Genomic DNA, 12,371 nt, shown 5'->3' with positions numbered 1-12,371 from the left:
CAATGGGATTTTATAATTTCACTGTAGCTCCACTTTATTCAGCCAAGCACCATAAGCCCAGATGTGTCATATATGACAGCTACTTCCTGAGAGTTGGCAGAAAGGGAAATAGTAAAGTGGTTCAGTGGTCCGTTTTTGTCCCCTCCAGAATCGAGAACTCAGCCCTGAAGAAGTCAAGTAATGAAGTGCTCCTGTCCCTTAGGAGCACAGACATCTGGGAGGGGAATCTAATAAACTTTGTGTGCTGCAGAAAATATAGCTATAAAGGTAACAGCAACTTTTTAATAGAGATTTCCTTGATCATACAGAATTCATTACAGATTTGAGAGTTTATTTTATAAGCTCAGTAACCCTACATTATTAGCATTTTAAACCGTGCTGATACTTGATTTAATCTAATTTTCCATAACTATTTTTTAAAAGAAAGAATCTTTCAGCAGTATTATACATGCCATACGAAATCCTGTACTGCTATTAGTAGCCCTCTTGTAACAACTGCTAGTGCTTTATACATCAGGACTGACAGTATTTTTATGTACGTAAATGTCAAGAACATCATTGTCCCAAGGAAGAAGGCTACCAGAAAAAGCAGAACCTACTACATCCTTGTGTAATTATTAGAATACCTCTGCCATTACTGAAGTATTTGGGATGTTTCATGCATTAGAGTGTGCATTTGTCTATTTTTATAGGTCAGGGATGTTACAAACTACCAGCAAAGCCCAGCACATTTTGAGGATTTCCTATGTGATTGGAGACAAAATGATAGACCTTCCAAAATGACATTTTCATTAATGCATTTAAGCAATAAGCAGAAGAGAGTCGAGGAACAAGTGACTTTTAAAACCAAATTACAACAAATTGCTCCAGTATTTTATGGTCTCTAAATTGCAACACAGTGCTACTGAAGATCTTATAAAAAGCTTCAGAATTACTAGAAAAATGAGGTACTTTATGTGCAGCTGCTTCATTCAGCCAAGTAATTTTTCTTTAATGCAGTTCCTACTCACCTCTAAACAGACACTCTCACAGTATGTTGTTCTGAATTCAATTCTACCCTATTTATTTTCTCCTGATATTATCAGACAACTTTTCTGTATTTTCACAAGGTGGTGGTGATCATCATCTTTTATTACTAGCACAAAAACTTCAAGTGGAGAGGTGTTAGCCTTGGCATACTTAAGATGAAAGTACAGTTCTTGTATTTTGCGCTGCTATAAGTTTTCCTGTAAATTTGTCTGCAACAAAGTAGCCAGATGCACTTCAAAGAAACTGCAAAAAAAGTTCTCTTTTCATTTTAAATAATTATTTAATTTTGATGCATTAGAAACATACTAGTTCGCATATTACGTTTTACTGTGACATAAACAAGACTAACTTGGGATTCAGTAGAAGGGACCTGTAGATAAAACTGTATCTACACAGTAGATACTACAGTATGTGTAGATAGAACAGAGTATGCATCCTTATGCAAGCAAATCCTAAGAGCAATAACCCTTGGAAAATGGCTTCTTTGAGCTAAGCTACAATAATTGGGGTGATGTAGTATAGCCATTGACCAACTAATGGACTTGACAGGGGAAAACGAATGCTGGTTTTCAGTCAGTTTTTTTCATTATAGTTCATTTAGTTTAACTCAGTAAAGCTCAGACTTTATCGAAGAGAATGGAAGGAATATGGGAGCCAGCATCATCCTAGGAAGTGATTATTGCACCTTTAAGGGAAGAAATTTTGTGTGTGTGATGCAAAATGGTGTATTTTTGAAAGAAAATCAGTTAACATTCGAAAAAATTACAGTAGTTGTGTTAAATCAGAATTTTGTGCCAAGGCTTAACTAACTGCTGTGTTTCTATTACTGTGCAAAAACTGATCAGGGAAGATTTAATGAGTCATTAGTATTTTGTATTTTTTGACATTCAGTAAGAGCTATCGGAGTTTACTGTTGAATAATAATAATTCCATGTCCTTAAGATATACGTGGTTGTTGGAACATGGTGTGAAACTGGTCTTTCCTGTTTGTAAGAAGATGTAATTTAGGAGCCATTCCAAAGAAAATGATTTTACAAAACAAAACAGAAATGAGGCGTATACTGAGGCTGATAGCTCAATCCTGTTGTTTTGTCCTTTGCCTTTGGGCCTGCTGGCAAACAACCAAAAGCCACAAGGCAGAACACCAAGATCCACAGCTTTGGGTAATCATGTTCTTCTTGCCACATCCTGATCACCGTCTCCACTTGCCTGACCTCAAAACAGCAAGCTGCTGGGAGATAAGTGACTATGGGTGGGAATTGGCAGCTGGCATTAGTGTATACCTGCTGCTCACTATCTACCTCTACAACTCCAGCTTAGTTTTGCTCAGCCCATGTCAACAGGAATCCAGCTTCCTCATAAAGAGAGAAAATGGTTTGAAATTCTGTATATTGGACCATAAATAAATGCTGAGAACCTTTTTTCTGTGTAACTAGTGCATGCTTTGTCTATTATTTGCTTTCTTACAATGTCTAGCCTCATTGCCAGTGAATTAAACTGCTTTTAGATTAATCAAAAAGCCAATATACTCCTATCGCCTTGTAAAGGTTAACGTGCATTCAAAAAGCAGGGCTGAAAGCAGAGACCTACAGACAACCAAGGCCAGTTAAGCCCACAGAATCCTTTTAAGTTGCTTTTTTGACTTTTGACTAACGTTAGTTCCTTGACAGGTTAAAGATTCTCCTTTTCTCTCTTTTGCCTTGTGGGTTTTTTTTATAACTTCATTTCCTACCTTGTCTATTCTTCTTCTACTCCATTATTTCCAGTCACTGCCTGATTCAATTTCTGTTCCCCTTTCACCTGTTCAAAGTCAGACTTGAACTCAAGGGCAGGCGTTCATGTCAAGACTCCTTTCTGCACATCAGAGACATTATGTGGGTTTCTTCCTTAACAATGTGAAAAGATGTTTTGGTTATCTGCCAACAGCATCTGATGGTCTATGCCCCATTTTCACAGCCTGTACCCTAAGCAACCTAAGTGCATCTGTATCTTTATAGACTATAATAAGACCTGTAGCCATTGCTCTCCTTAACTCTTCTTGTTTCTCTCAAGAAAAGAAACCTGAACATTTATAAGTCTGTCGGACCTGATGAAATGCATCCCAGAGTCTTGAAGGAATTGGCTGATGTAGTTGCCAAGCCACTCCATGATAGTTGAAAAGTCATGGCAGTCAGGTGAAGTCTCTGTTGACTGGAAAAAGGGAAACGTTGCACCTATTATTGAAAAAGGTAGAGAGGAGGACCCTGGGAACTACTGACCTGTCAGCTTCTGTGCCTGGGGAGATCATGCCTGGCACATGCAGGACAGGGAGGTGATTTGAGACAGCCAGTATGGCTTCACCAGCGGCAAGTCCTGTCTGACCAGTGAGTTGCATTTTCTATCTATCTCCTCTCTTTTTACATCATATTCTGCAATCTTTTCTCTTTCCCATATGCCTATCAGTGCTTAGGAACAAGTGTGAAGCAGCATCTTCAGTCCTACAAAGACTAACTGCCAGAAAGAAAGGGGTGTGGGGTCTTTCACCATCTTCTGCCCTCTCATATGACTGACTTCTTAACTAAACCTTTATACATATATATGTATTTATTTGGCACTTTTGCATGGATCCTTTTATTTTAATTGTACTAAAGCACTATGGGAAGAAGATTGAGTATATTAGAGAAGTGGAAGTGATGGATTAGTATATTTTATGAACTCTCATAAAAATCAATACTGGAAAGATTTGTGAAAGACTTTTAATGAAAAAGCTGTATGAACTAGCCAGCATTTAGGTTCTGCCTGGACCCACTAGTGTTCCTTGAGTGGTTAAAAGAGCTTCACAAAAGAAAAAATACCCACCATATAGATGACACCAGACCAATATCTTATTACTGAACTAAACTAACATACTGCTGTGAAATAATCTGATATAATGAAAAATAAATCAAGTCCAGTATATTTGATATTTTATTTTCTTTTATATGCAGGGGCCCTTCTTTTTTAATTAAGGCTGAGTGAGGGCCTTACTCTCCTTTACAGATACAAGAATGTATTTAACTCTATTAACTAACATATTTAATAATTAAGACACTATACACTGATAAATTCTTTACCATACCTTTAATACTTTAGTGACAGTTCACATTTCATACAGTCTTCTCTGTATGGTAAAATTGATTATGCTATTTTAACCAAAAAGCAAGGAAAAAAGTTAGCTGTATGTATGTATGGGCACACCAGTTATTGGATGCACCACAGTTCTAGAGGCAGTGTCCACCTACCAGTCCAGTCCACTTACAGTAACACTGGTCTTCCTTTGGTAGGTGCTGGTAGGAATGCATACATGTGGGGAATTTTCATCTCAAGTCAGACCAAGGAATTCTGTCCTCATTGAATTCAGGAGAGATGCTGACTCATAAGATGGAAGGGACAAAAAGTGGCCAGAAGGAACAAGATCAAGCTGGTTCCTCTGTCCTGCTCTAATAGTTAAGTAACCCCACATTGTGGTAGGAAACTTGGGCTCCAGAAAACTGGTACTTTTTCTGCGGCATTCGAACACAGCTTTCTAATGCATGGTGGTACTTACAAGATCGGCAAGGTATCCTTCCGTCTCCTGCCAGAACAGGATGAAAGAAAAGATGAATATTCCTGCAGCATGCACAGGCACTATTGGCTTCTGCATTACCACAACCACAGCAGGCTGTCACTCCCATCACAATCTCCCTAAACACCCAGCTGAGCAACTTCTGGTGATCTGCTACCTCCACAAGTTAGCACCACGATTATAGGAAAAGGTGGGAATTTCCAGGCCTATAAGTTGTTGGGATGGTTTCAGATGCAGAGTCTGGATGCTGTCCAGGTTCCCTCAAAAGACTTTCTTCACACAGTCCTTCATTAATTATTCTGCACACCTCAGCACCACATTTCCTCAGTAGCCGGCCAAGACAGTATAGTCAACTTCTGGAACTCTCTTACCAACAAATAAGAAGACAGTGATAAAAATGCTACCCTCCTTGCAGTTGCTTTAGTTGCAATGGACTACTGGTGGACCGATATTAGGCAGATGACAGAGCTATATCAGGGACCTGATATTCCCCCACCCTTCCCTGCCTTTCATTAGCTGACACTGTGCAGTTCCCCCTTGCTTTGCCAACAAAGCTCCAGGTGGCTGCAGGGATAGAGGTGAAGGAGAGCAAGGCAAAATACCTATTCTGCAAGTGGGCCTAGGTATAGTTTGCATTGCTTCACATTCCGTGGATATGTCTACATGAGTGTCTTAATTCAAATTAGGAACAGGCTTTTGAGAGAAACCTCCCCAACTGCCTGAGCTCCCCACATCTTGGTTCTCATTAGGGAGCTGTTTGGGACACATAAGCAGGGTGACATTTGGATGAAATTAATCTGAAAGCTGTGCTGTCCTGGAGAATACTTAATGTGCTCCAAACTTTCTGGGCATGCAGTCCTCAGGGTTAGGCATCAGCTAGTACAGAGTACTCTTCTGGACAGATATAATGGGAGTGTCAGGTCTTTGTCATCAAATGTTGTGCCATCCCAATCAATTCCTCTTGCACCACACCACTTGCTAATTGACCCCTGGCAGCTACCACAGTACCTAGAAGCTATTTGTAAGTACAAAATCCATCTTCCCAAATGAGATACAGGCTGTGACAGATGTCTCATTTAGGACAGCACATTACATAGATTAATACCTCTAGATGATAAAGATCCTCACTCCATTTTGTTAAATATAATTTATATGCCTGTAATTAAAAAAAAAAAAAGTGACTGGTAGCAATATATTCCTTCATCATTCTACTGCCCAAATTCAAACAAACACTATATAATGAGCAAAACCTCTTAAGACAATCAATTTCTGTCCTCACAGTCTCCAAGCACCCTCTAGCATTTGCAAAGCAAAACAAATTCTTTTGCCAAGACTTTTGAGGGATGCACATCAGTGTTTTGCTCAGCCCAGCGTACTCTCTGTCTCCTTTTATTACTTAGGGAATAGATTTTGAAACACTGTGCGCACAGTCATGTACCTTCTGACTGACCAAATCATTCCTCCCATCATCTCTTTAAAGTAGATCCACTGGTCACTGATTTTAAGAAAAGCCCATTTTGCTTTATAAACATCTATTTAAAACACCACCAGTGTTAATTATTGCAGTGCTATATTCATATCTTTCCAAGACACTCTGAGCTCATACAAGTATTTCCTTCACCCTTCACGCAGTTCTTCTGCTAGGGTAGTTCTGAGGTCTCTAGACCCTTAAGCATACAGGAGAAGTACAAACCTGCCCACCAGTGACAGACTGAAAGTGCCTCAGGGACAGGACCAGTGAAGAATTTTAGGCAACTTTAAGGTCAGTATCTAAGGGGCTGAGGAAGTCACATGTCTTCAGGATCCATTGGGAACTGAGAAGAGACATTCAAAGTCAAGGTTCCACTCGATCATCTCATTTCTACGCTAGGTGCCTGTTTCCCTTTTAGTACGTCTGCGCTTGAGACACTGAAGCTTTGAATGCATTATGAAGAAACACATTGTTAGTGTTACTGAATGTTGCCTTTGATAAAATCTCACACATTGTACTTCCAGAAAACGTTAAAATCACTGCTTAAGTTTCACTGTAGTTTCCACCTCCAGAAAGCTCCAATGCCTTACTCAATTAAGTAAATCCACCCATAGTTAATCTAGAAATAGGATGTGTATAAAAAGCAGAAATACAGGATTGTGATTAATATAGCAAACCTAATTCTGACATGTAATTTAAATTGCATGTAGGTCATATCATAAATCTGTAAGTGCTTCTGAAGTCTATAGGCTTCTTGCTGGCATTAATTTTGGTAGAAAGTAAGCAATATTTCTCCAGTATTTGATTGCTTTTCAAACTCCAGGTCTGTTATGTTCTTCAAAAATCTGTCCCAGTCTGCCTTCCTGTAATATTTAATAGAGCTTAAAAATAAAAACTTATGCCTACACACAGATTACTTATATAGGTGAAATACTTAACAAAAAAAAAGCTATTTCACTGTGTATAGCTTTTTGCTAAAACAAATGATGACAACAGTCAGCTACCTTGACACAAACTTATAAAGTATATTAAATTTTAAATATTGACAATACAGACTTTGATTTTTCATTATACAATGATTACAAATGTGCGTCAAAAAATATTCCTATGAAGCAGACCTCCTGTGTAAATCACGCAAGGAAAAACTGATTTCCAATTACATAAAAGTGTAAATCTGAAGAAAAAAGTCATAGAAAAGTTGTTAAATCACAAACACTGCTTAATAAATATTACTAACACTATATCAGATGTCTGATGCAGAACAAACTCATACTTGTGCCCTTGTACTCAGCATGAACATTACTGAACTTCGTGCCATCTCCAGGTCATGGGATAAGGCATCAAACTATTTTATGGATACGGTCCCAATATGGAGCCCTGATGCAGTCATCCATTGCTAGGAATTTAAGTTATCAATCCAAAGTTTAAACTAATTGAAAGTGACTAACACAGGAGATGCTGGGGAGAGGCAAATCATAGAAACATTGAAAGGTTTGGGTTAGAAGGAACCTTTGAAGATCAAAGATAGAATCTTCTGCTGCCTCTGGCCAGCAGTGATAAGCCAATATTGCCCGAGTTATTTTCAGATTTGGGGATAAAAGATGAAGTTTCAGAGACTGTGCTCAGATATCATGGGTTTAGGTTTTAAGATAGCAGCTGTATTTAGCTTCTTCAGAATTCTAAGATAGAACTGAAGTTTTTCACAAGCACAGCTGACTTTTAAATTCTAGTTTTAATGAAGTAACTGGTAAAAAGGGAAGAACTGAAGCAGTCTGAGTGAATGAAACCCATGAGAGCTACAGCAGGATTGTGTGTAAAAGCATTTCATTCCTTTAGCATGTGATTGATTGGCAGTCAGTGTCTACACTCAGTACCTGATGCACACCTAGTAAAGGACCTGCTGGGGCACAGTCCTCCACTCCACTCAGCTGTTGAGCACACATGGACCCAACACAATATCTGCTGGGAGTGCATGCATATACATGTGCGTGCACATATATACATGACCAGTCCTACGTTTCCAGAAGGCACGGTGGGTGAGCACATGGAGACCTGGAGCAAGGACACATGTCTGAGTTCTGCATTGTGGACAAAGCCCACATCACTCTCTGTGTGTCCAGGGAACGTACAGAATAGAGAAGGTAACATGGATGTAAAGTAAACTGGGACCACCGGTTAATTTTCTCTAGCCTTAATATTCACCTGTTTAGTACTGGCTGATCATATAAAATTCAGGATGTTGTCATCAGGAACAAAACCCAGTAGGTATCAACTCTGGTCTTGCAGTGTTCCCCATGTCTCCTGAGGAAGCAGTTCTAGGTGATGGTAAAAAGAAGAAATATAATTGCTAGCTTGTTGCTGAGCTTGGGCTTTTTCTTTTCATCTCATGCTTTTTAATTATTACTTGTATCCCTGCTACTTACTGTGGAAACAAGGCCAAAATTCTGAAGAAACAAAGCCTTATCTCTTTGGAAAACAAAAATCACCAGTCTTGCACAGCTGACCTGATGAGGTGACTACTCAGCTCCTGCAGTACCTTCCTGCCATCTTGTGGCACTGTAGGGTTTCCAGCTTTCTGTATTGCACATTTTTTATGTCAAAGGAAGTTACTGGTTTTTAGGTTTCAGATGCCAGCTAGTTAAACAACACACAAAATGAGATCTTGCTCTGACTGATAGCAATGTCAAAACTCTCACTGATTATGAAACTTCGAAACTGCACTAATTGTATTCATTTCAATAACTTACTATGTCAAAAATTAAAATAAATTCAAAATGAAAAATGTAGAAAGGGTTTCAGTTTTAAAGAATAAGTTACCATTATATGGAAATAATACCTTGAATACATCTGTATTTTTCGTTAGGGATACTTTGGTGTTTTTAAATAGTTTCCTCATTTTGCAAGTCTGCCTGAAGAAAAAAGAATCTGCATCTTTCCTGTGACTTCAGGCAAGATTCCTCTAGTGCTTGTTCAAAATTTGCCTATTTTTCAAAAATAAAGGAACGTTGTGAGAATGTGCTACTGTCAGATTTCCTGCTCCTGCTTTCAGGCTGGAATCACCAACTCGATCTTTGAGCATGGATGCACCACGAGGAATTAATATCAAAGCACAAGCTGGGAATATTGAAGCTCTTTCCCAGATGGATATCAAACTTCACAGCAGTGATGGTGTGGTGAGTACAAACCCTTCTGTTTCCATAACTATGGTTGATGTTGCTGTCTGAATATAACTGACAACTTCAAGTCTTTTTTCAAGTTATTTTATTTTAATTCCTTAGATTTTAGGAGACAGGATGGTAAACTTAATGGTGCCAATAATAAGACTTTTATTTGTGGGTCAGATTAAATAATAACACCAATTGACATAATGCTGTATTAGCTTAGAGAAATGCTATCTAATAAAACTACAGTAGCACTCAGCTCCCCACTAGCAGAGTGATCCCCAGGCACCCAAATAGGGTCCTTGACCCAGAGCAGACAGCCTCAGAGCTGCTAAATTAAGGAGATGTCATGAAGAACTGCCCCATCAGCAACAGCACGCCTTGTGCAGCAGACTGTCTAGCACGTCCGTGAGGGTGTACAGTGCCAGTTCTTCCACAGAGGAACTCCAGACCAACCTGTATGTTCATCCCTAACAAGCTGGCACAGCTGGAAAGTGTCAGCACTCAGGCCAGGACAGACATGAGTCCAGCAGCAGCACCTATGTGCTGCTATTCAGTGTATGGGCAGGGGTTCCATATCTTACCACAGAATAGTTTGGATTGGAAGAGGGACCTTTAAACATCATCTGGCTCCACCCACCCCGCCATGGGCAGGGACACCTTCCACTCAGCCAGGTTACTCAACCTGGTCAGGGTTGAAGGTCAGATCCAGCCTGGCCTTGAACACTTTCAGGGATGGGGCATCCACAAATTCTCAGGGCAGCCTGTTCCAGTGCCTCACCACCCTCACAGGGAAGAATTTCTTCTTAATATCTAATCTAAATCTACCCCTCATCAGTTTACAACCGTTAGCACTCATTCTATCACTTCAGTCCCTGATAAGGAGTCTCTCCCCGTCTTTCTGTAGGCCCCTGCTCTAAGATCTCCCAGGAGCCTTCTCTTACCCAGGCTGAAGAAAACCAAGTGTCTCAGCCTGTCTTAATAGGAGAGGTTCTCCAGCCTTTGGAGCATCTTCGTGGCCTCCTCTGGACCTGTTCAACAGGTCCATGTCTTTCTTATGTTGGGGGCCCCAGATGGGAACACTGTGCTGCAGATGGGGTCTCAGTGAGAGTGCAGTAGAGGGGGAGAATCATCTCCCTCGACCTGCTAGCCACACTCTTTTTGATGCAGCCCAGGAAGTGAGTGGCTTTTTGCTCTGGAAGCGCATGTTGCTGGGTCATATCCAGCTTTTCATCCACCAGTATCCCCAAGTTCTCCCCAGGGCTTTTCTCAATCTACTCATGACCCTGCCTGTATCCATGTTTGGGATTGCTCCAACCCACGTGCAGGATCTTGCACTTGGCCTTGTTGAACTTCATGAAGGTCACTGCTAAGGAACAGGATAGGCACCAGCTTATCCCTCTCCTGTGTTACAGTGTTTTCTGAGAGCCTAGGTCTCAGAGAGCTTTGTAACAAGTCTGGGTAGAAGGCTATTCTTAAAACACTGCTTAGACAGTCAGGTTGTTGCATGTTGTATGTATTCTCTCTAACAAGTCCGTTTGTCCTGCTTTCTCCCATTTAGCTTTTGCTGGATGCTGAAACTGTGCGACTGCCCAAATTGCCTGAGGGTACAAGGGGTGGATCCGGTATTTCTCAGGGGCTCTATGAAATCTGTGTGTGTCCAGATGGAAAGCTCTATTTGTCAGTGGCTGGCGTGGGCTCCACTTGCCATGAATACAGCCGTGTCTGCCAGTGAGGCACCAGAAAAAGCCCCTTGCTAGTTTGATTTTTATATTACTGCTGAAGAGCATTACTGAAACCAGAATTTTAAGTTTTAAAAACAAAGTACTTCAGTTAGGAAACAAATCTGTATCTACAATTCTGGACTACAGGGTGAAAAGGGAAGAAGAGCACAAGTGACATTTCAGCTTCAAAAGAATGACTTGAATCAAATTACATGTTCTGTCAGTAACACTTTGAAAACAGCCTTACAGAGAGCATAAAAGAAAGGAATATGTTTCCTTGCTGAACTATTACTCAGTCAGACGATTATGTCACTTAATATTTTTGGGCTCTGTGTTTTTTTTCTCTCACTACATGTAACAGTTACTGCATTAGTGGGTGAAATTAAATTGAGGGAATAATGCTAAGACAAAGCATTAGTTGGGGAGTTCGAAAAGTGCCAGCAAATGGTCTATGCAATTTTGTTCTTGCAATAACACAAGATATGAAAAATGTGGTATTTGTATAAGTTCCGTGTAAAAGGTTAATTTGCTGATAGCTTTCTGCTTTAATTTGTCAGCATACACGCTGATTTGCTTATTACTGAGATTCATATAAAAATAACCAATACAAAAAGCTTCAGGAGTCATTTATGCCATCTGTGTCTCAAATCTGTTCACTATACAACAGAGAAATATGTCAGTATATTTTATAATAGCAATAGTTTGTTTTATTGCTGTACTGTCATACTCATTTAAACCCCATGCTAATTCAACAAGGCAATTTGCTTTGCCAGCTGGACTAGTAAAAAGAAAAAAACCTATATGGCTCCAGATTGTCTGACACAAGGAACTGTTTGGGCAGTGGGGAACAAAGTCCTTTTTTGCAGCCCACAGGATCCAATTAAGAGGACTATTTCATTTCCATCTGCAGCTGTTGACTGATACTTCTGATCCTGTCAGAGCGAGACTCCGTCACAACTGGAGAGAGTAAAACTAATCTGTATTATTTTTTACATTTGGATACAAAATAAATGCTCACCAGAGCTGACAAACCATTTATTGAACTTGTAGAGAAACACAACTGCAGACCTATTTCCCTGTACAGTGTTGCACTAAACACAAATAAATTGTTTGCACACCTCTGGGTAGCAAGATTTTTACTGAATAGTCTGTTCTTTAAAACTCATGGGATTTTAACTCCTTTGATGCTGTTTTGTATATATTTCATGATATTATTACCCAGGTAGGAGCTGCTATCACATAGTGCCTTGGTGTCTATTTAGAGAAAGATTTTAACCTGTAACTGTTACTAAACCATGAAATGTCCATCCTTTAGAGAAAGGAATCGTCATCCTTAAAGCAGGAGAATCAGAATGAAAGAATTACTAAAGCTATGCTGTTTTTTAAACTTTCTACTTCAGCTC

At 39.8% G+C, this 12,371-nt stretch overlaps 1 protein-coding gene across 1 annotated transcript in view; it reads left to right on the top strand.

Annotated features, from left to right (window-relative positions):
• Positions 1-10,979, top strand: part of SGCG (sarcoglycan gamma) — a gene marked incomplete at both ends in the record, with an annotated part of 68,416 nt that extends 57,437 nt beyond the window's left edge. The window contains 2 exons of the mRNA XM_080613167.1: positions 9,133-9,256; positions 10,806-10,979. Of these exons, the coding sequence (XP_080469293.1) occupies positions 9,133-9,256; positions 10,806-10,979 (298 nt within the window). The remainder of the gene's footprint in view (positions 1-9,132; positions 9,257-10,805) is intronic.
• Between the last annotated feature and the right edge of the window lie 1,392 nt (positions 10,980-12,371).

The sequence above is a fragment of the Psittacula echo genome, assembly GCF_963264785.1.
Source record: "Psittacula echo genome assembly, chromosome: 3".
In the NCBI taxonomy this organism is placed as follows: Eukaryota; Metazoa; Chordata; class Aves; order Psittaciformes; family Psittacidae; genus Psittacula; species Psittacula echo.
This window is presented reverse-complemented; position numbering and strand designations above follow the sequence as displayed.